Source organism: Papio anubis, chromosome 8 (genome assembly GCF_008728515.1).
Source record: "Papio anubis isolate 15944 chromosome 8, Panubis1.0, whole genome shotgun sequence".
Classification (NCBI taxonomy): Eukaryota; Metazoa; Chordata; class Mammalia; order Primates; family Cercopithecidae; genus Papio; species Papio anubis.
In genome coordinates, this window is record NC_044983.1 from 15,741,863 (window position 1) to 15,766,496 (window position 24,634).

The 24,634-nt window shown below is 42.7% G+C and overlaps 1 protein-coding gene across 11 annotated transcripts in view; it reads right to left on the minus strand.

Moving 5' to 3' along the window:
* Nucleotides 1-439: 439 nt before the first annotated feature.
* Nucleotides 440-24,634, minus strand: part of MTUS1 (microtubule associated scaffold protein 1) — a 161,169-nt gene continuing 136,974 nt past the window's right edge. For all 11 annotated transcript variants that reach the window (XR_650422.4, XM_017961795.3, XM_009212581.4 and 8 more), the window contains 7 exons: nt 12,422-12,624; nt 11,132-11,237; nt 10,003-10,076; nt 9,760-9,855; nt 6,402-6,518; nt 3,586-3,683; nt 440-2,754 (listed from right to left, as the gene is read on the minus strand). Coding sequence is in view for 10 of the 11 variants with exons in the window: in XM_017961795.3 (XP_017817284.3) it covers nt 2,541-2,754; nt 3,586-3,683; nt 6,402-6,518; nt 9,760-9,855; nt 10,003-10,076; nt 11,132-11,237; nt 12,422-12,624 (908 nt within the window). In the remaining variant the exon portion in view is untranslated. The remainder of the gene's footprint in view (nt 2,755-3,585; nt 3,684-6,401; nt 6,519-9,759; nt 9,856-10,002; nt 10,077-11,131; nt 11,238-12,421; nt 12,625-24,634) is intronic.

Genomic DNA, 24,634 nt, shown 5'->3' on the forward strand with positions numbered 1-24,634 from the left:
CATCTTTTTAAACTGCTGCACTCAAGGGTACTAATTCTAGATTAGTCTATTCAATAAGTACAGCATGTTTTTAGAAGTTTAGCTTTCAATATGAAATAGATGCATAGGTTGAGAACATTCAACTTTTAGACTTTTTTTTTTACCATATTCAAAAATATTTACCAAGTTTGTCCAATTTTCTTACATAGCAGAAATTGTTAAAATCAGCCAAAATTTATTTCTCAAACAAACACAGATAGCTTTGAATTTAGAAAAGAAGAGCTTAGCCCTAACTCTAGCTCTGTGAGCCAAGTTTCAACCCATGACCAATTATGTGGTTGCAGTGGAAATTCCTGGGAAATAAACTAAGAGGAGATACAATCTTTACTGTGCTGTCAAAGGGCTATAAATTTGAAGAATGTAAAACCGAAGAATTTGAAGAATGAAGTAGGTCAGAGGATGCAATTCTTGAGTATTCCAGCATTATTTATTTGATCAAAGTAAAATACACTTTCCATCACTACAAACTGAGCACAACTACAGTTGTCTACACATCCATATTTTTGACGTGCCAACATTTTGCATTCTACATGAAACATTTGGTTTAAACAAAATCTTAAAAATTCTCTATTTTGTTTCCTATCTTCTCTCCTGTTCTCTGCCATCCTCGGAAGACGTCTTATATTAACTGCTATGAGATTTATTTCCCAGTCACATAATACGGAGGATGGCAGGGTTCAACACAAGATTTACCATGTGTAGGGGATGAATGGCAAACCCAACTTTGGCTAATGTCATTGAGAACTTGAAAGCGTGAGCAGAAATATCCCAGGAAGTGGCAGTGACTCTACATTTCCATTTATCAGAAGCAAACATGGAAGGTTACATACATGATTAACTATTGGAAGTTAAAGACTTAAGACACACAGCCACTAATTTAAAAGAACATGCAACGTGAGTATCAACTTGCTATGTATTGTACAAAGTAAATGACCCAAATATCCACCTCTAGTATCCTGGATCTCTTCTTCCTACAGCGGTTATTTGTACAGCCACTGAAGGTTGATTAGTAAATACTGACATCACAATGTTGACACATGCAGGGAGTGGGAGATAAAGCAACAGTTCTTCCTTCCACCTTTTCCAAAGTCTCACGATTAGGGGAGGTAATAAGTTTTGGAAAGAAACTGAAACGCAACTTGGAGGAGAGTTGGACAAGCCACATTTTCCGCTCGTTAGCGGGCCATTCTGCTACTAAAGACAGAGGGACTCCTCAAAGGGTACCTGAAAAATGAGTGTGATCCTCCCAGACTGTTTTCTTCTATCAAATACTGCATCATCGGTAAGCACTGAATCGTACCTTTCTTAAGTATACTAGCCCAATGACTTCCTTTTTCTCATTCTTTATTCTAAAAGATTTCCCAAAATCTGTAGTGTCAAATCCAGGCTTTAGTTTATTTGGAAAGTGGTTTCAGCACCTGGAAGATGAGCTGGCTCTGGGGCTCTGGAAAATCGTATTCCTTTATCCTTATCCCAGAGAAACATACGTAGGAGGTAGAAGGTTTGCTTTTGTGGCTGTGGATGGTGGAGAAAGGTAAAAAGGAAAATGAAAATAATGGGAGAGAAGAAGACAGGTTAAATCTGCAAGGATAGATCAAGGTAAAAATAAGGCAGAAAAACGCATTGGTACTGCCCTTTTTCTTTTTACAGTTTTTTTTTTTTAATAGAAAAATTAGGATTCTACATTTACACATAGCCTGAGAAAACGAATAATAGGATAGTGTTAGGCTCACATGGGTGAGTAAAAACTCTACAGAAAAATCTAGTTTCAACTGACATGGCTGAACACTGAAAAACTGCCAAGAAGTTACCCCCAAAAGATACAGAGAACGTATAGATAGGGACAAGTCAAAGCTTTCCCTGCTTTCCCTGTTATACCCTCTCCCTACCCTGTTACAGGGCTGAGCAGAGTTGGTGGTAGATGATCATAATTCAAGCAACTATTGCTTTTTCTTCTATGGCTTTGGCTGAAATGTATATGCTGATTATTTGATTAGTACATATCCAGATATATTCAGATTTTGACATTTAATACACAGCAAAGGAGGCTGCATCAGACACATGACACTCTGTGACATCCATTTCATTCACACCCCCCCACCCCCACAGTCAGACTAAAAACTCACAAGAAGGTGTCTGTGGTGAAGAACATTACAAAGGTTATAAATCTTTATCTTAATAGGCCCCTGAGAGTTTTTCCCCCTATGCTTAGGTGAAAAAGGCAATGAACAAGATGCTCTCGTTCTTTAAGTGCTTTGTGCAACAACGTCCGTGTCGATGCCGAAATCTTTTTTTGGAGGAATCTTTTGGATGGAGGCAAAAGTCTTCCTCCAGAGTTCCAGTCTCAGAAGCTGCTGATTCCGGCGGCGGTGACGCTCCAGTTATCCTACGGTGATCACACGTGTGCTGATATACCTCTGTGCCCACGTTCCTCATTGGGGTCAGTCCTGCAGACCTGTATCAAAATGCTTTCAGAGAGTCTGTGGACTTTGGGGGAGGCATCATCTGGGTGAAATGCTGGGGCTGGGGAAAGAGCCCGAATTCCTGGGTGACTGGAAAGGGATGGCAGAGGACGTGGGGGATCTCTTGGGGCTACACAGGTCCCCATTGTGCAGCTTCCACAGAAGCTCCTCGTTTTCCATGGAGAGTCGCTTGTTGACTTTCGACTCCTTCTCTAGAGACTCTTGCAGAACAGCCTGCTCCGTGGAAAGTTGCCTTGGAGGAAAAAAAGCCAGAAACCATGTACATCTATGTAAAAAAAAATAACTTGAAAAACTTTTCTCAGCATTTGAAATTGTGAAGTCCAAAATTATTCCTTTGGGATAAAACAGAATCCTGCACAAGGTCACAGGTATTTGGCTGGCTAAGAAACACACAGGCCGGACTTGGTGGCTCATGCCTGTAATCCCGGCACGTTGGGAGGCCAAGGTGGGTGGATAACTTGAGGCCAGGAGTTCGAGACCAACTTGGGCAACATGGCAAAACTCTGTCTCTATTAAAAATACAAAAATTAGCCAAGCATGGTGACATGTGCCTGTAGTCCCAGCTACTCAGGAGGCTGAGGTGGGAGGATTGCTTGAGCCCAGGAGGTGGAGGCTGCAGGAAGCTAAGTTCCCACCACCGTACTGCAGCCTGAGCAATAGAGTGAGACCTCATCTCAAAAAAATATAATAACTCTACTTTTTGGGCAATTTCATAGTAGGCTGAGTGCCACTTTTGCAAATATTCAACATGTTTTATGACTGTCTTATGCTGGGGGCTGTTTTCTATTTGGTTTTGTATTGCTTTTTGTCTGAAAGCATTCTCAGAGGCAGCCAGAGGCCGTGGCAGCAGGCTTGCTGGCCTGGGTCTCAGTGTATAGTCCAGGCCGCTTTGGTAAAAGCATGAACCATTACCATCACATTTTCCAGAGAGAAATCAATGCCCCTTCAACCATCTGCTTCCATCCTATTTCCAGGAGGTGCAGGGGTAGAGCGTGTCCAGAAAGTACACTGGATGTGCGAGGGAGGGGGGAGCTCAGGAGAAACGGCATTGTTTTCTTTTTACCTTGAAATTTCCATGTGCTTGTCCATCCGAGCTTTTAATTCTTCATTCTCCTGCTGGAATCGCTTCAATTTGTCAACCAATGCTGTGTTGTTGTCCACCTTGGCACAAACAAGAATTCCCACATTTATACAATATTAAAAAAACATCTCATTTCTTAAGGTACCTCATGACATAAGCACACTTGGGAGATTGAATTAAGGAAAATGCAACACCATATTAAAATATTTATACACTAACATACTGAAAAAGATTTTGAAACAGCAAAACAGAGCGGCTGGGTATTTTTAAAACATGTATGCCAGGCCACTTCAATATTGATACAAGTGGGGAACAGATTTGTTCCAGGCCACATTGTTTTGGAATTCTCTAAGAATTGGTGCCTCTTCCTGTTTCAATGTGAAACAAACCTTGCAGCCACACTGCCCACACTTATCAAAGCTTATGTATCTTCTTATGAAGTGAATTTTGCAGAAAGAAAAAAAAAGAGATTCCCACGTCTGATGAAAACTCACAGGCCAACAATTCAACGTCCCTGGCAATGTTTACTATGGACTTGAACTCAGTTTCATGGTAATTCTTCAGCATTTGCCTCTGAGTGGCCACACAAAGCTGTAATTGGACAGAGCTCTTAGAGCATCCCATCAAAGTAGTAACAGGTCAGGTCAGCTGAAGATAGGTCTGTTCTCCTGCTGGCCTGTGCAGGCTGAACTTTCAAGGCAAACAGATTGATCAGCTGAGAGATGAAAGGATAAGATGCCTGAGGACATTGAATCACTTAACATGATGAAGACCTGCCTCCATCCCCCACTCACTTTCTAAAGGTAAGGTTTTATGAAGAGGTAATATTATGGGTCCATCAGAATTAAGTCTAAGCCCCTTGTCCTTGTAGCAGGACTAACGCACTTTGAGTGTGGTGCTTAGTTCGGAGCCCGGTTGTTCTTAAGACATCCTATTATCCAGAAGCAGCGCACCACAAGCCGTTCGGGTGAAATACTTTCCAGAAAATGAGCCTAAACATTGAGTAATGATGAAGGAATCCCAGATAAAACAATGTGGGAAAAACCCTGGAATTCGAGACTGGGAGGTATTGTCCTTTATTATCTCATCCTAGGGAAACCAGTGCTGATCACGTCACTGAGCTGATGATGGGCGGTGCTGGTTTCATGGGAAAGTCATCTTAGAAAACTTCCTGTGCTGCTCTCTTCATTTCATCAGAGGCCTGTCATTTACAAATATGAAGGGAACGGTGGGTTTCCCTGTCATTATGTCAACCCATTCTTCCACACATCCACAATGCAAGGCTGACAGAGATTATCAGGATACCTCTGGGGCATGGCAAGAAACAAATACTAGATCAACACAAATTAAATGTGTCGTTAAGTTTACAGCATAGTCTGTTCTATTGCACATGATTTTTTGAAAGTTTTGAGGCATGAATGGCATATGGAGCGACTATTAACAGGATTATCTGAGCCACCTCTGACTACCATTTAGAAAATACCAGACTTGCTGGAACAGGACGACCTTTGGCAGGAACTGGTATGTATACTAGGTTGGGCCCATTAACAACCATGAGTTCCTTTCCTTCCTTTACAAAAATTTCCTGGTAATTCAAAGTGTTTGTATATCCACACAGGGGCTTGGCTGTTACCTCCCTCAACAGAAATCATAGTCTCCAGGAGAAAACCAAACCCCAAACCAACACAAACCAAACAGTAGAGAGGTTCCCCGTGCCCCCTACTGTCCAGGGCTGGTTTGGGTTTGAATGAGGCACTTGAAGCCTGAGTCACTCATCATGTGGGGAGAAGAGGCCAGCAGCACGCGGCAGCTGCACGGTCAACAGCAAGGCACCGCGAGGGCTGGGATCACTTAAGCTGCCTTGCCAAGCTCTGCCAGCCTGGTTAGAGTCCTGGCTGGCAGCAGTTATGTTTCAGGGCCGGACCAAGACTGATGCTGAACACTGAACATGCCACGCGCACACACGGTTCTGGGCAGACTCCTCATACACTAACATCATTCTCTGTCCTAGAGACTGCAAACTGAATGTTATTCATAGTTTTGGTAACACTTGCTACTTGTTCAAATGGATTAATCTTATTATAGTACAATTTTTTTTTTTTTTTAGACTGAGTCTTGCTATGTCACCCAGGCTGGAATGCAGTGGCGCCACCTCCCCAGTAGCTGGGATTACAGGCACCCACCACCACACCCAGATAATTTTTATATTTTTAGTAGAGACAGGGTTTCACCATGTTGGCCAGGCTGGTCTCGAACTCCTGACCTCAAGTGACCCGCCCGCCTCAACCTCCCTAAACTGTGGGATTATGGAAATGAGCCACTGCGCCCAGCCCATAATTCTTTGATCACACGCTAATTCACAAGAAGCAAGACGAAGAATTTTGATCGTATGGCTTCACTGGGATTGATTTCTATGAAACATATCCAACTGCTTTGGACCTGAGAAACCTGTCCAGGGTGGGTGGTATATTAAAGTACTGATTTTACATAGACATTTAAACACTTTTCCTAAGCAGGTGAAGATTCAACATACCACTGAACTGTAAGCCTGATTTGTTTGTTGTAGTTTTTCCAAGGACTGGGCGCTGTTTTACCTGTTCCTTGAAAAAGAAAACATTCTAGGAGGCAGCCATGAATAAATATTGAACAAACTTGGCAAAGAAAATGTAAACTTTATCTTTCGTCTAATTTCTAAATATCTTCAGGAGCAGTTAACTCCATAGTTCTAAAATGCAGGGCACAATTTCATAGATATTACCCGATTTGTAAGATCCTCATTCATTCTGAAGGAAACATACCAGTTTCTCCATTTTCATTAACTTGATGTCCTGTTGGTGCAGTTTCTCATTCTTGATCTCCAACACAGCTTTCAGGCTTTCTAACTCCTGTTCCAGATACATGATCTGAGGATTTTTCTGGAAAGGACACAGCAAGATACTGCTCTTATTCCACACACTCACATAGTTCAAATTCTTAAAGAATCTTTGATTAGATTTAGACATTAGACAAGCAGTAAGAGACAGATGTTCCTCATCTTAGAGGAATTTCAAAGAAAGAGGTGAAAAAGAAGAGCACCTTAAGTCAAAGACTGGTCCTAATACTGAAAACAAACATTTCACTCATTTATCAGTAGGTTAATATGCAAAAACGTGAGTTGCATCACACATGTTATTGTAGTCAAGAGAAAAACTATTGCTTACATACAAAACAGAATCTTGGCTGGAGATAAGGCTATCTGTAAGACAGTTACTGGCATTTGCCAGGAGAAAAGGGAACAACAGTTCTCTCCTACCAAACAAACTGATCAGGAAAGAAAAAGCAGTGCATTATACCGCTCTCTGGAAAGCAATAGAGATAACGACATCCTGAGTCTGTGGATTTTTGTTATGATGGAGCTACGCTGACCGGGCCATACTTCTAGGGCAGACATAATACTATCATTTTATATTGTGACACCCCAGTACCTACACGGCATGGAGTACATAGCCTACTAAAATTTCTCTCCAAAAATTACAAAAGTTTGCCGGGCATAGTGGCATACTCCTACAGTCCCAGCTACTCAGGAGGCTGAGGCGGGAGGATCAACTGAGCCGGGAGGTCAAGGCTGCAGTGAACTGTGAATGTACCACTGCATTCCAGCCTGGTGGCAGAACAAGACCCTGTCTCAAAAACATAAAACTCTCCAAAATAAACGCTACCTCGGGGAGGCGTCCTTTGAGAGCACACCATTAACGTGGATTCCTCACCACCGCCCACCCACTCCTTGCTTTATTCATGGAAATTCAACTAAACCATCCAAAATTTATGCTACAGAAGAACAGCTAAGGTCCACTGATCAGATATGTTTAATGAAGGAACGTCTTAGATAAGAGTCAGCGGTGTGGATCATCCAGCTTATCTGCCGGGGCAGTGGTTCCTGCTCTGGACAAATCCTTAGGGAGAATCCAGGAAGGGGCCTTCAGGGATTACTTAATCCAAACCCCTTACTTCACACAGAGAGAGGAAACATGTTGCACGGGTTAAGCGACCTACTCAGGAAAGATGAGGAAAGCTTCCAGAGCTGGAAAGGGTCAGGGCAGGGACTAATACTCAGATCTTCACCTCTAGGTTCTTTAGATAGTTCCCTGAGGCTGGGAGAGGTATGCGTGTGTAGGTGTGGGGGTGGGATGAGGAGAGGCTGGTGAATGCATACAAACATGCAGATAGAGAGAGGAGTAGGTTCTGTGTTCAATAACATAGCAGGGTGACTATAGTTAATATATTGTGTATTTCAAAATAGCTACAAGAGAAGATAGGAAATGTTCCAAACAAAGAAATGATACAGATGACGGATACCCTAAATACCCTGACTTGGGCATTACACAGTCTATGATTGTCTCAGCACATCACATGTACCCTGTAAATACATACAAATACTAAGTATCAATTTTAAAATTTCATACATTTTATACAGTGTTATCCTTGTACATAGGATTTTTTTTTAACCTTGAAAATAGTGAATCCTACCTCATTTTTGTTAGAGGGAAAGGCATAACTTACCGTCAGTTTTAGAATTAGAGCATTTACAAGACTTGTACCCTCTGCATTTTCTCTGCCTCGTCTGCCAGCCCGTCCCTTTCTCCTGGACTACAGTCAGACGCACTCTCTTCTTCCGCAGCCTCAGCATGCTTACGTGGCAGAAGCAGTTGGATGGTTCTGTGTTCCTCAGTCTGACTCTGCCTTAGCTTTTCAAAAGCAGCTGCAGTAGAAGAATCCCCTTTGTGTACCGGAGGCTCTTTCAAACCTGTTTCCTGAGCCATCAGTAAGGTTTACACCCTGCATATCCCTGCATATATATAAGTCTAGATTTCATCTGAAATCACTGACTCTTCCTAAGAATCTTCTAGAATAAATAGCTTTGAAGTTTCTTTGACTATAAGCTCATCTAATATTATCAAATAGCTAGAGGGTCTCCCAATGAGATTATTAGCAGAAGGTCTCACTGAGAGATCCACATATGCACTTTCAGAGCTGGCCAGAGATTTAAGTGGAGAAAAGCTTGCTTCAGCAGTCCCAGAGCATAAACATGGAATGAAAATGGTGGTACTAAAGGCAGAAGCAGCCAGGAAAAAAATTTTTTTCAAAAAGACAAAAAAAGGTTGGAGGAAGGCAGGGGAGAAAGGACAAATGTGCCAACAGAAATTTCAGCTTCCAAGAGATTTGTACTTTTCAGAAGTGACATTTATCTATATGATGAAATATTATTCATCCATAAAAAGAAATGAAATACTGAGATAGGCTAAACCACGGATGAACCTTGGAAACTTTATACTAAGTAAAAGATATCAGTCTTAAAGGACCACATGTTGTACAATCAACCTTTTGTATTAATTCCTCAGAATAAGTAAATCCATAGAGATAGAAAGTAGACTGGGGATAGCCTGGTGCTGGGGAATTTGGGGGAAATGGGGAGTCACTGCTAACAGGTCCAGGGTTCCTTTTGGGGGTGATAAAAATGTTCTAGAATCAAGTACTGGTGACCAATGGACAACTTTATGAATATACTAAAAGCCACTGAATTTTACATTTTAAAAGAGTGAACTTTTCCTGGCCAACGTGGTGAAACCCCGTTTCTACTAAAAATACAAAAATTAGCTGGGCATGGTGACGCATGCTTGTAATCCCAGCTACTCGGGAGGGTGAGGCAGGAGAATCACTTGAACTAGGGAGTCGGAGGTTGCAGTGAGCCAAGATTGTGCCACTGCACTCCAGCTCAGGTGACAGAGTGAGACTCCATCTCAAAAAAAAAAGAAAAAAAAAAAAGAGTGAACTTTGTAGTTTGTAAATTATATCTCAATACAGTGATTAAAAAAAAAAAAAAAAGTGTTGACATAAAACCCTAATCCTAATTGGCAGTTTCAGTTTCCTTCCTTTTCTGTAGTATTAGCTTAGACCACCAGAAACATCCTGGGCTTCATCTGTATGTCAGCTTTTAGGATGGTAAAACAAGACACCAGTAAGCAAAGAAGCTCTTTTACACACCTTAGAAAGCACGCTGCCAGACATGAAAAGGATTCCAAACCTGTGTTATTTCTCTGGCTGCTGAGTACTTCAATGACTCTAAAAGGCAATTAAGAAGAAAAATTCCATCCTGATCAAGGAGCACACACAACTTACTAAATTTGCTTTCTCTCTTGCTATTCTTTTTTGTTCTTCTGATTTCAGTTTTTCATTTAAAGCATCATTTTCACTCTTCAGATCACTGATTTGCTTCTAAAACACAAAACAATGAGATGTGGAACATAAGTTAACAAGAAGACCCCAGAAACTCAGCGTACGTACACAGAAACATTAAAACCAAACAAAATCCAAAATGATAATTTTTTTGTGGGGGATGCTGGGATATTGGCATTCACCCACCTCTAGCGATTCCTGCTTCTCAGAAAGTAAATCTTCAAGTGATTTCTTTTCTATTTCATGGCCTTTCTTAATTTCTGGGAAGATAAGAGGATATTTTTGAGACAATAACATTCTATAAGATCAATGTACTCCACAACGGTGAAAGCATATAGATGCAGGGGTTGACGAGGAAGCCATATGATGTTACTTTACATCTATGGTATGCTTTTATGTAAATTGGCCATCTGTTCTCAAACTAGCCTTGAGAGGTGGGTAGGGAAGACATTCCCATTTTATGACTGAGAGCACTGAGGCCCACCAAGGCCCACAGAGGCCATGCGACCTTAGGAAAACACTGCGTGCCATTTCAGGGCAGGCTCTCATAAATGCCACTCCAGACTCCTGGTCTGGAAACCCCGTGCTCTCTTGAATTTCCTCTTCATGACCTAAACGTAAGTCTATCATTACACTCATTTCTAGCAGGAAGGAAGAAAAACAATGTTTCCTAAAAGTGTGCCCGGAGCCAGTCACTTTTACACATTATCATCTCTGCCTGACTTTGGGCAACTCTGATTTCTCTGGTGAGAAAGTCCTTGCTGAAGGTCACACGGCCGGTTCCCAGCACACGTCCACGCTGCCCTGTAAGGTGCAACTGGTTTAGCAGAAAGACTGTGAGCGACACTGCCGATTCTGTTCTGAAGGCAGTGGCTTACACCCTTGCACTGATGAAAGACGAAAAACAGAAAAGACTCTTTTTCTATTCAGTAAGTGACATCGACATTTCACAGCTCCGCTGCTGTGCGGGAGCACTTGGGGTGGATCCTTTACCGTAGATTACAAGATAGAAACTTTTACTTTCAACTTCCCAGGAACCTAAGCCGGCAACCACCATCCCCAAAATAGCCTTTACAATCTTCCGAAGCCCATTCTATTTAACACAAGGCTGGCATTTGTCACTATTATTTGCATCCTTAGTGGGAAAAGGCATCTGTTAACAATGAACAATGCAAAAAGGAACCAAGAACACCCCACCCTGAACACCACAGGGCATTCGCTGAAGCAGAGAGTTAAGAATCTTTTCCATCTTAAAACGTATCAGGTGGTTCCTTCAGATTTTATTCTGTTTAAAGAGGAAAAAAAGCATCCTTGCCTGAAAGGGAGGCTTCATAGGCCTTCTTGAGCAATTCAACTTTCTCCGAGTGGCTAGCTTCAATTTCCAACTTAGAGGTTTCATGGGCAGCATTTAAGTTGTCAAACTGTAAGAAACAAACAAAACCGTGGTTTAACAGTAAAACCAAATGTCCTAAGTGGAATAAGCAAAGCAACCACATTAAGAGACTTCACAGCTTCCCAGGTAAGCTTGGGCTCTAGTTTAAAGGCTCCCCAACACGTACAAAGGCCGGGGCAGTGGTTAACACCTGTAACCTCAGCACTCGGGAGGCAGAGGTGGAGGATCACTTGAGCCCAGCAGTTCAAGTCCAGCCTGGGCAATGTCACAAGACTCTGTCTCTAGACACACACAAAGAATGCATAAAGAGCAACCCAACTGGGGTTCACCACTCAGCTCTCCTCTGTCTCCTTCCCTACCCTCAGGAACACAGACACAGAGGCTCTCCAGAGTGACGGATGGAAATGGCTGCATCAGCCACAAGGGATGACCAGGAATGAGGATATGTTTTACAGTGACAGGGCCACATGCTCTGCGCCTGTCATTTGACCACTCAGGCCCTAGCATGTACCTGGCCTGGAGTAGGCACTCTGCAGATAATTACTAAATGAAAAACTGAGTTAAAAAGGGAGCTATGAAATCAGAAAGGTTTGATATTCTATTCAGTGAAAAAAAAATGGGGTATTTAAACAAATGCCACTGGAAAAAAAAAGCAAAACAATAGCTTGGCAGCACAACACCAGGATGTTTATAAGGGATTATTTCTGGGTAGAAAGAAAGGGTTGTTTTTCAATTTTATCTTTTCCTCCTCCTTTTCTTCCCTTCTTTCACTTAACATACATACATTGCTTTGGTCATAGGAAAACTATTCAATTAAAAAGACATTGTTTCTGAGGCGGGTGGATCATCTGAGGTTGGGAGTACGAGACCAGCCTGGCCAACATGGTGAAACCCTGTCTCTACTGAAAATACAAAAATTAGCTGGGCATGGTGGTGGGTGCCTACAGTCCCAGCTACTCAGGAGGCTGAGGCAGGAGAATCACTTGAACCCAGGAGGCGCGGAGGGTGCAGCGAGCCAAGATCAAGCCACTGTACTCCAGTCTCTAGCCTAGGCAACCGAGTGAGACTCTGTCTTAAATAAACAACAGCAACATACTTTTTATACCTATTAGACTAAAAAACAAAGAGAAGCTCATCAAGGATGTGAATAGCAATCAGGATTCAAGTAAGCAGCAGAGGCCTCAGACAAGCTCTGGCGGCAAAAGCACAGACCTGCTCTTGCAGTTGCATTTTGTACTTCTCTGCTTCTTCAACGTAAGTGTCCCGAAGCTTTTCATACTCCCTGGTGTAAAATTCCTTAAGCCGATTCTCTCGTTCTGTTTTTTCAGCCTGGTGCTGCTGGACAAATGCTTCATACGCTGTTTGTAACTCATTCCTGGCTTTTTCCAATTTCTCACAGGTGGTTGAAGCAGTGACTGAAAACAGATGAGAAAGAAGAGGGAAGAGGTCATTTTATTTGTGAAATGTCCTATATTCATTGCAGTCACACACAGCTGTGATTACACCTGAAGCATAAACCCACGATGTCTCGGGTCTCTGGTGACCCTATGTTCAAATGTAACAGTATGGAACTGAATTGTAAAAAGGAACACGAGGGCAGGGCATGGTGGCTTACACCTGTAATCCCAGCACTTTGGGAGGCCGAGGTGGGGGAATCACCTGAGGTCAGGAGTTCAATACCAGCCTGGTCAACATGGCGAAACCCTGTCCCTCTTAAAACTACAAAAATTAGCCAGCATGGTAGCAGGTGCCTGTAATCCCAGCTATTTGGGAGAGTGATGCAGAACTGCTTGAACCCGGGAGGCGGAGGTTGTAGTGAGCCAAGATCACGCCACTGCACTACAGCCTGGGTGACAGACTGAGACTCCATCTGGAAACCGCCCCTCCCCACCCAACCAACACACACACACTCAAAAAAGTGACTCCCAAGCAGTAAGAGAAGTACTTCAGAAGAGCCAGGTTTCCAAGGGAAGATCACCTCTCATGCGGTGACCAGTCAATGCAGTGGTCAAGAAAAGAGCCTCGGCCAGGCCGAGACATTTCTTAGGACAAGAGACTCCTCCGTCTCCCAGCCAGCCAGTGTGGCAGAAGCTCATACAAGAGCAAGAAAGACCAGGGATAACAAACGAGTGGACCTTAAGCTTGTGTTTAATTTGAGCTGATTATAATTTGTTATTTCAAAACTAATAAAAATGAAATATTAGTCTCTATTAAACACAAATCACCAGAGCACAAATATCTTAGGAAATAAAAACACATCTTAAAAGCACCCACATAGGCCAGGCATGGGGGTTTATGCCTATAATTCAAGTATTTTAAGAAGCTGATGCAGGAGAATCATTTGTGCCAGGAGTTCATGACCAGCCCAGACAACACAGGGAAACCCCATCTCTTAAAATTAAAAAAAAAAAAAATATCCAGGCATGATGGTGTGAGCCTGTAGTCCCTGCTACTGAGGAGGATGAGGTGGGAGGATCACTTGAGCTCAGGAGGTTGAGGCTGCAGTGAGCCATGATTGCACAATTGTCGGGCAACAGAGTGAGACCCTATCTCAAAAAAAAAAAATTATAAAATGAAAGGTTAAAAAACCTTTATATATATATAGAGAGACAGACAGAGAGAGACACACACACACACACGCGCACACAAAGGGAGAGAGAGAGAGACAGAGAGAGAGAGACGGAGTCTTGCTCTAACACGCAGGTTGGAGTGCAATGGCACGATCTTGGCTCACTGCAACCTCCGACTCCCGGGTTTAAGTGATTCTCCTGCCTCAGCCTCTTGAGTACCTGGGATTACAGGTGCATGACGCCACGCCTGGCTAATTTTTGTATTTTTAGTAGACACGTGGTTTCACCATGTTGGTCAGGCTCGTCTCGAACTCCTGACCTCGTGATCCGCCTGCCTTGGCCTTCCGGTTAATATATTTTAAAAGGGCAAAGTAATCTGATAAACATAATAGAAAATTAGAGCATCTTATCTCTTCCCTACAACTACCAAAAACAGAATGACTAACAATATAATACATGGCAGAACACACCAAAAGATATATGTGCACACACTACAATAAATCCTAGCAAATTGTGAATTCCTTAGGAAGTCTGACTTTGGACGTTCCCAGTCTTCCATCATCGAGATGTAAATACAGGCAGACAGGGTACTACTGTAATTGTCAGGGGTACACATGCTGTCCACACCCCCAGAGTGCCCGTGGATTAATACAACACGGTTGCTGGCAAATCTGTTAAATTAACCCTTACCTCTCTTTTGGAAAGGATTAACATATCAGGAGTTGTTGAAGGAAGAAGATTATTTTAGGGCAGAGAAAAGGATGATTTAAATCAGTAATTATTTGACCTAAGGAATGTGAAAATGGCAGGTTCTTACGAAAAATTCCTACAATGGTGTCGACTTGTTACCTCAGGAACCTGCCATGTGGTGGTAGAAATACCCAAGTCACTTGGCCCAAATCAGTATTCTTTCAGAGGAAAAGGAGGCCACATGGAAATAATGGCAGGAATAGTGTCTGCTAAAGAGAACCCTTAAAAATTAAATAAATCCACAAATGTTTATTGAAGGGCAAAGAATGAACATTTAAAAAAAAAATCCCCAAAACAAAAACTATTTCTCGGTGCCTGGCACAGAATGGGGCTCCTTATCTTGTTTAACCCTCACAGAGGACCTTCCTCAAGATATAAATAAGGAAACCGCCACAGAGGCTAAATCATCTGCCCAGGCACAGAGCTGGCAAGTGTGAGAGGATGGGTTTTGGTGAGCAGTCTGAATTCTGATTCTGTCCGCACCCAAAGCCTGTGTCCCTTCTTTCCTACCAAGCTGTCTCTTGTGCCAGGGCTGGAATGGCGCATGACAGGGCCTCTACTGGAAGAGACACAGACAGAGAAGTGGCAGGACCAGGCCAGACCTGAGGGCCCAGGGAGTGGCACTCAGGATAGTTTACATCCAGTCAGGGTGGACCAAAGGTTTGGTCAGATTTTTAAAACAATTAAAATAAAAACCAAAAATAAAAACTGTGATGAGGGCTGGGCACAGTGGCTCATGCCTGTAATCCCAGCACTTTGGGAGGTCAAGGCGGGCAGATCATGAGGTCAAAAAATCAAGAAGGAGGCCAACATGGTGAAACCCCATCCCTACTAAAAATACAAAAATTAGCTGGGCATGGTGACGCGTGCTTGTAATCCCAGCTACTCGGGAGGGTGAGGCAGGAGAATCGCTTGAACCTGGGAGGCAGAGGTTCCAGTGAGCCAAGATCACGCCACGGCACTCCAGCCTGGCGACAGGGAGAAACTTCATCTCAAAAACAAACAAAAAACTGTGATGAAGTTGACATCAAATTAACAATTTTAATTATTTTTAAGTGTCATTAAATACCCTTACATCGTTGTGTAAGCTTTGCCATGATCCATTCTCCAGAACGTTACCCCCCAACCTGAAACTCCATACCAATTAAACACTAACAACCCATCCCCTCCCCTTCCCCAAGGGCCTGGCAGCGACCACTTTACTTTCTTTCTCTATGAATCTGACCACTCAGTACCTCATATACCTGGACTCATATAGTACTTGTCCTGTTGTGACTGTTTATTTCATTTAGCATATGTCCTCAAGGCTCATCCAAGCTGTGGGATGTGTCACAATTTCCTTCCTTTTGAAGGCTCAACAGTATTCCATTGTTGGCCAGGTGCAGTGCCTCATGCCTGTAATCCCAGCACTTTGGGAGGCCAAGGCAAGCAGATCGCTTGAGTTCAGGAGTTCGAGACCAGCCTGGCCAACGTGGCGAAACCCCATCTCTACTAAAAATACAAAAATTATCCCAGCATGATGGTGCACATCTATAGTCCCAGCTACTGGGGAGGCTGAGGCAGGAGAATTGCTTGAACCCAAGAGGTGGAGGTTGCAGTGAGCCAAGATGACGCCACTGCACTCCGGCCTGGGCGACAGAGCAAGACTCTGTGTCAAATAATAATAATAATAATAATAATAATATTCCATTGTACGTACAGATGATATCTGTGCATCCACTGACCATCCACGGACACTTGGGTTGCCTCCACCTTTGGCTATTGTGAGTAATGCTGCTATGAACGCCAGGGGACAAATACATGCCTGAGTCCCTGCTTTCAATTCTTTGGTGTACATACCCAGAAGGAATTGATGACTCATATGGCAATTCTATTATTAACTATTTGAAGGACTATGGTAGTCTTTTCCATAGTGGTTGAACCATTCTACATTCCCATCAGCAGTACCACACACAAGGGTTCCAATCTCTCCACATCTTCACCAGAACCTATTTTAGTTTTTCTTTTTTTTTTTTTTTTTTGAGATGGAGTCTCACTCTGTCGCCCAGGCTGGAGTGTAATGGCCGGATCTCAGCTCACTGCAAGCTCCGCCTCCCGGGTTTCCGCCATTCTCCTGCCTCAGCCTCCCGAGTAGCTGGGACTACAGGCGCCCGCCACCTCGCCCGGCTAGTTTTTTGTATTTTTTAGTAGAGATGGGGTTTCACCGTGTTAGCCAGGATGGTCTCAAGCTCCTGACCTCATGATCCACCCGTCTCGGCCTCCCAAAGTGCTGGGATTATAGGCTTGAGCCACCGCGCCCAGCCTATTTTAGTTTTTCAAATATATATAACAGCCATCCTAATGAGTACATCACTGTGGTTATGACTTGGTCAGTAGATTTTCAAATTGAGCCATGTGATAGACATTAAATTCTGGCATCAAGGGTGAAAATCCTATCCCAGCATGAGCAATGGTGGGAGACGGAATGGTGAGCCTTGGTGACTAAGAAACTCACAAAGCAGAAAAGATAGAACCCATAAAGACAGACGGAGGCCAGATTACAGGGGCCATCGCATGGAACTCAAGCCTTTAGGACCGAACATTAAAAGTTTTTTTTTTTCCTTTAAAAGAATTTAGTAAAAGATAGTGACAGTCTTGATTGTTGGAAGTTTTTTTTTTTTTTTTTCCTTTAAAAGAATTTAGTAAAAGAGAGTGATGGTCCTGACTGTTGGAAGTTTTTTTCTTTTTTTCATTTAAAAGAATTCAGTAAAAGATAGTGATGGTCTTGACTGCTGGAGAACATTCTCTTCACATTCACTTTTCCTTCTATTACACTAGTAACCACAGAAGAAAAAATGACTCAAGACGTCCAATGTTAGTCAAACGAGTAAACACAGCATTACCTTCTGCCAAGTAACTTTCCGACTCTGAAGGCTCCTCGTGTGAATCTCATACTAGAACTTTCTATGAAAACCTACAACTTCGCAAGCCACTGGTGAAATCATCAAGTAACTTTCCAGTCAGAGAAATTCTAGTTTTATGCAGCCTTTTCACTTGCTTTTCTTAAATTTCAGATATTCCCCAAGTTAGAAAATGAAAAGTAAGAACATGATCTGAACCCATCTGGAAGCTCATATCCGGGACAGAAACATCTAAGTGAATTCAGGGACTCAGCAATACACAAGAGACTGCCTTCAAGCCCTGGGCTAGAAGAGCCTTGAAGCAGACGTCAACAGCAGGCTACCCTGGCTGATTTTAACGCATCTGTTTATAATAAAAATACTGTTGGCCTGAATATATAATTATGGCACATCAGCCTTTAAAACCAAATAGGATACACAAAAGTCCTTTCCCATTAGCCATGGGACAGGGCTGTTTCTCTGTTTACCAAAAAAAAGGCAGCTCTGAAGTTTTGTTGGCCGCCATAAGTGAGGTGAAGGGAGGACACATGGGAAGAAACGGGAAGGAGAAAGGGAGAAAATGGGTCACATGGGGGAACGGGAGGTTCACTGCTGTTATTGCGACAGTCCAAAGCGGCAGGCCCAGCCCCAGACGGTGACATCAGCCTGCAGCTGTGCACAGACCTTTGCTCTGTTTACTGGCCTGCTGTGCTGCTGGGGAACAGCTGGGCTGCAGTCATCGCTCACACTAATGGCTTTAGTTTGAAAAACCTGGCCTGGGCTCTGAAGGAAACATTTATTTGGCATAAAGAACTCATGAAGAACTTTTTAAAGGATGCACGTGTAAACACTGTGTTAAAGGTTCTCAGAGCGCTCCTCGACAGCTGTGACATAATGTGTGTGTGTGGCGGTGGGGGGCGTGCATAACCCTGATTTGAGGCCGTGGACTTTCCTGTGCACTGACTACAGCTTAGGGGAGATTTATGGTACCACCTGTGTGTGCTCTCGCCCCTATCCTCACTCTAGTCTCTTCTTGCTTATTCTCCAGAATTCCACTCACTTTCAATTAATCAAACGTCTGCCCAACAAAGCCAAAACCAAACATTAAATGGTTCTGAATTTGCATCAAGCAAGCATGGAACTTTCCCCCAGTGATACATGCGACTGTTTAAAAGTAGGTATTACATAAACACAAAGGTAAAGTAGTCCTTTTGTCCCTTTTTTTTTTTGAGACAGAGTCTTGCACTGTTGCCTGGGCTAGAGTGCAGTGGCGCGATCTCGGCTCACTGCAACCTCCTCCTCCTGGGTTCACGCGATTCTCCTGCCTCAGCCTCCCGAGTAGCTGGGACTACAGGTGCACGCCACCACGCTTGGCTAATTTTCTGTATTTTTTAGTAGAGACGGGGTTTCACTATGTTGGGCAGACTGGTCTCGAACTCTTGACCTTGTGATCCGCCCACCTCAGCCTCTCAAAGTGCTGGAATTACAGGTGTGAGATACTGCGCCCAGCCTCTGTTGTTTTAATCATTCCATTAGTTGATTTTGTTTTTAAAGCATGTATATGATTAAGAACACCAACAAACCACTGCTTGTAGGAGAACTGTTGGGCAACTTTTGTATTCACGTTTGTAAACCATGAAAGCTATCTCCAGCAATCTAGCTTAAAAGAGGAAATACAGTTCTCAGGATTTCAGGAAAAAGAAAAGAAAAAGAGAAAGGAAGAAAGGAGAAGGGGGGAAGGGGGGAAGGGGGGAAGAGAGGAAAGAAGAAGAAGAAAAGGAAGGCAGACTCATGTACAAAATCATCTCTAAAGTATAAGGCCATATTGAGATTAGAAGTCAGTATTTTCACTCTGTAATGAACCACCCGAGAAGAATTCTAGGCCAGTGGCCCTCCCTGACAGTTTAAATCATGGATAGCTGAGCAAGAAAAAAAAAAAATCATAACAAGTGAAATGCTAAGTTTTGCTTTTCAAATAATTATTAGGATGATATGTGGAAAATGTCCAGTGCCACAGTCAAACATAATCTCTGGAAAACAGAGCTGGAGTCCTCCCAGGTCCTTCAGCACTGAGCCCTGCAGAGCAGGAGTGGAGCCATTACTTAATTAGTCCTCATGGCTTTTTCTCAGAGGGGAAGGTCAGACTTCTATTATTTCCATCTCATAGAGACTCATTTCCCTTTGTTAATTGATAAATGTACTGTTCACAGAGAAAAGCATTACATAGCCATGGCCTGACATTGTTAATATTCTTTTGAAATGATACAGCGCTTTCCTAGTTTTTATATCTGAGTAGCACGCTTCACTATGAGATGACCAAAAGTATTTTAATGCTCAAGAACATAAATAAATGTCCTAGTAGAATAGAGCCAAAATTACTTGGGTTCAAATCTCAGTCACACCACTTAGCTGCTACATCACTCGAGCAAATTACTTAAACTTTCTAAGCCTACATTTTTTTTTTCGAGATGGAGTCTTCCTCTATCACCCAGGCTGCAGAGTAGTGGCGCAATCTCAGCTCACTGCAACCTCCGCCTCCCGGGTTTAAGCGATTCTCTTGCCTCAGTCCCTTGAATAGCTGGGATTACAGGCATGCACCACCATACCCGGCTAATTTTTATATTTTTAGTAGAGACAGGGTTTTACTATGTTGGCCAGGCTGCTCTAGAACTGCTGACCTCAAATGATCCACTTGCTTCGGCCTCCCAAAGTGCTGGGATTACAGGCATGAGCCACCGTTCCTTGCCTAAGCCTACATTTCTTCATTTTTAAAATGGAGATAATATTAGTCCCTTCTCTATAGGATGAAATAGCACAGGTGAAGCACTCACCCCAGTGCTTGACCACAGTAACTGCAGATAAATTGTATAACTGTTATAGCTTGCAAGAGTCCACTGATTCCAATGTGTTTGAAGATTCCTGGTAGACAGGCTTGGGGTTCCGTAACAGAAATTTAACAGTTAACAAGCAGCATTGCTGGCCTAGTATTCGAATTTGATGCATATGCACGCACACACATAGGTATTACGGTGGAGTATACACTCACTTCAAGTCTTCACCTTCCACTATTATTGTTCTCAACCATTATATGCAATAGAATTTTCCTAATTTGGAGGAGGTTTTGTGTAAATCAGATCTAAAATATAAAAAGAAAAGTGCCAGGCAAATTTTCATAATGCCACATAAGAGATTATGATAGAAAGAAGAGACGAACAGGAAAAAGAGATGATTCCATTCCCAAATTGCATACATGCACCTTTCCCGGACACTCCGGCCAGCCTGCTGTGGGTGGCAACTCTCCCCCACCCCACCTCGAAATCCCCACTTCTGCACCAGCTAGGATGGAGACGAGCAGCCTGCCTCCAGCTCTGCCTGCAGTGGGCCCCGCACTCTCTCTTGGCCGCCTGGGAAACTGGCCTCCTCCTCTCAGTTCTGGGCTCCTTGACTTCTTTCTTCAACAGCACATACCCAATACACTTCTCAGGCTAAACTCTCACTTCTCTTGTGCCCCACCCCCAGAACCAGGAGGCGACGCTACCTTCTACTGTAGAGTGTGATAATGACATAAGATTCTATGAGGGGAAATCCGATCACCACACACGTCCATGGCAAGTGACTATGCTGGTGACTCCCTTAAGCCAGGGTCTAATCTGGTTTGAAACTGGAGGTAGTAATATCACCGAACAGGTAACCAAGAAGTTGTTTTTAAACATCAAGTTGATGCTTTGGGGACAGGCAGTGGCCGAAAGAAGAAGAAAAAGGTGGGACCTAGACTAGCCCACAAATAGGCATGTCCGGTTTCCTGGGTCTCCGTGTCCTGATATGGAAGGTAGGAACTAATACCACCTGTTCGGCCAACCCTATAGATTGGTGAGAGTAAAGTGAAACAGAGTTACTATTACGCCTGGTAGAAAAAGTCTCCCCAGCCTGTGGAATACTCCGCTACTCCCAGAGTGCCAGGGTTTCCCTCTCTAAAGATACTTTGTCAAATGACCATGAAATTTTGCAGACAAGTGGTAGACAAGGTTCTTTTTCTGAATTTCAAAATTATCTCCAAATGGCTTTCTGATTGCTCTTGGGCATTAAATCAACGAATCAATAAGAGCTCATTTCAAAGTCTTCCATAAATCATAAATTATTAGGAACTTACTTTTTACAGAAGGCCTGCACTATCAAATCAATCCTCCCATAAATGCCACTTCGCCTTTAAAACTCAGTTCATACTTTACAAGGTGCTCTCATATTTGTTTCATGTAATGTAACAATGCTCTGAATGAATAAAATAGGTATTATCATACATCCCATTTTACTAAAGAAGAATGGAAATGGCAGAGCTGGATCTACAACTCCAGCCTCTTTTTTGTTGCTGTTGTTGTGTTTTGAGTAGATACGGGGTTTCACCATGTTGGCAAGGCTGCTCTCTAACTCCTGGCCTCAAGCGATCTGCCCACCTCAGCCTCCCAAAGTGCTGGGATTACAGGCTTGAGCCACTGTGCCCAGCCCTAGAACTCCAGCCTCTTTGAGAGCCTAAGCACAGAACACCCAACGGGATCTGACTGGCTCCTTTTCCCAGCCTGAGATCGAGTAGAGAGAAGTTAATTCACACGTACCATGGACGCCTCGGGGTAGCAGGGCTTAATTCTCCTGTGGAAGCACTGCTGAAAAGACTCCAAGATAAGGCAGGTAAAAAAATGACCTTTCTCTCGCTCTATTGGTTAGTGCTGACCAAGTGTGACTCTCAGGTGGGAAGAGAATTCCACTCAGCCAGCCTGTCTTCCATCTCCATCTTGGCGCCTAGGTACCAGCTGGGCCTCCCCTAAGCTTCTCGCCTCTCTCTGCCAATGTTCCGCTTCCCAGCCTTGAAGAGAAGCCTGCAAAGGCCTTGCTGTTTTTCAGCTCATTCACTGGCCAACATGCTGCAGAACAGATGCTCTTAAAGGAATCCTATTTTCCATCAAGAGTTTCAATGTAAAAAAAAAAAAAAAAAAAGGGCGATTTCGAGTCAGGTACTGTTCTGCCTCTCCCCCTCCCCGACGGATCACTTTTTAGGGCGCAAGGGCCAAAAAGGCTGCTATAAGCCCTTGGCATGTGTAACATTTGAAAGCTTATTTGTAAGAATGTACTCAATTCAGTTGGAGTTACTTCATATTATCCTTACTATGCTTATTTGATATATATATCTCACATATATATAAATATATGTATCAAATAAATATACATATATATACATTTTTTACATAAAAGAAACAACATTCTAGACAGAGCAGTATCAAAGGGTAGTCCTGGGGCACCTACATGAGAACCACCTGGATGATCATTAAAAGTGCAGACTCCTCCTCAATTTCCATTAAGGGAGAGGTTCTGCTTTATTTTTCTTCGTAGGTAGCCAAGGCTGTACTCAGATATTGCTAATGGGGAAGAAACACTGGTCTCCTGTTAACCTGAGGACACTAGGGCCAGAGGTCAGGAAGAGGGACCACTGTCCCCATCAACACATCTTTCTAGACGTGCTGCCTCTCCTTCTATAATTGTAAAGCACCTATTACTATTCCTTAAAGCCCACAGCGGGGTTAGTAGGATGATGGATATAGGAGATGTTGGCATTAAAAAAAAAAAAAAGTGCAGATTCCTGGACTTCATCCTCAGCCAACGGAGTCAGAAGCAACGGGCATGAGGACTGAGGATCTGCATTTCAACCAGGTCCATTTTCGTACACAATAAAGTTTGGGAACCACTATTCTACACGATAAGGTATTAAATCAGGAAAATCACAAGTTGAGAGACTGGAGTTAGGACAAGGAACAGGACAAGGAGGAACACTCAGTGAGTTTCAAACACAGGTACCATCAGTAAAACTGCGTATCCGCAGGTGAAAAAACATGGCCTTCTACTTATAAAGACAGCCGACCAAAGTCCAAATTGAGGGCAGATGTGGACAGGAAGAGAATGAGCTAAGTTTGAGGTGGCTATCAACTCAGTCTTCAAAAAAGTCAGGGACATAAACAGCCCTGTTTTGGTGTACAGTTGGTTTTCAGTATATTAATAGATTTTTCATTAAAGCCTACTTCAAGAAAAATCACTTCTGGAATTTTACAACTCAGAAGTGACTTACCTGTAAAGAGTTTGAAATGTATTTTAAATACATAGCCTTGTTAAACCAAAATTGTAGATAAAAACGGAACAGTGAATGAATCAACACATTCCATATGGTGTGGGGCAGTCCGAAGTTCACGGACACTGGGGAAGTGCTGATTAGACAATGTGTATACTGCTTTTGGCAATACACTGTTTTTTGCAAGCTACTTTCCTCAGTAAGATATATTTTAACAATATTTCTTAAACTCTTGATTAGAAGAAAATTATTCCAAAAGTAGCTATCCATGCAAACTAGTGTTTATTTCATATAATTTTCCAATCTTTCAGATCATTTCATCAGACTTTCCCTGTGGTGACTACCAGAAGATTGGTGGTCTAGCCATCTTGGGTTCTTAGGCAAGCTCTATGATTTCTAGCTTCCCTTGGGAAGTTACTTAACCTCTGAGCCTCAATTTTTTTTTTTTTTTTAAATACAGTGCAGATGAACAGACAGAGCTGAACATTGTTTGTTAGGGATGAGTAGGCACCAAATACACAATGCTGTTATACTTAGCTCATAATTTTCATGCATAAAAAATCAACTGGTCTTTTTATACTATTATGGGAAGGCCAGGCATTTTTAGAGAATTAAGGATTAAAATCTTGTTGCACAAAATAGAAATAATCAGGACTAATGTATAAAAAGATGAGAGTTACCTGTTAATTGCGATGGCTCAAAGTAATTTTGAAATACGAAATAACTCTTTCTTCATTAATTTAGATCAAGCTTGTCCAACTCCCAGCCTGCATGTGGCTCAAGACAGCTTTGAATGCGGCCCAACACAAATTTGTAAACGTTCTTAAAACATGACGAGATTTGTGATTCTTTTTTTCTTTTAGTCATCAGCTATTGCTAGTGTTAGTGTATTTTATGTGTGGCACTAGACAATTCTTCTTCTTCCAATGTGCCCCAGGGAAGCAAAAAGATTGGACACCCCTGATTTAGACGCAAAGTCTGATTCCAAGGAGTAACATTAATAAAAAGCAAAAAGAACCCAAAAGATCATAATCATGGTCCTCTATTGCACCAGTTTTTATTCAACATGACTCTAGAAAGAAGCTTATCCTAGAGGCAAAATGTCTGCTGCAGA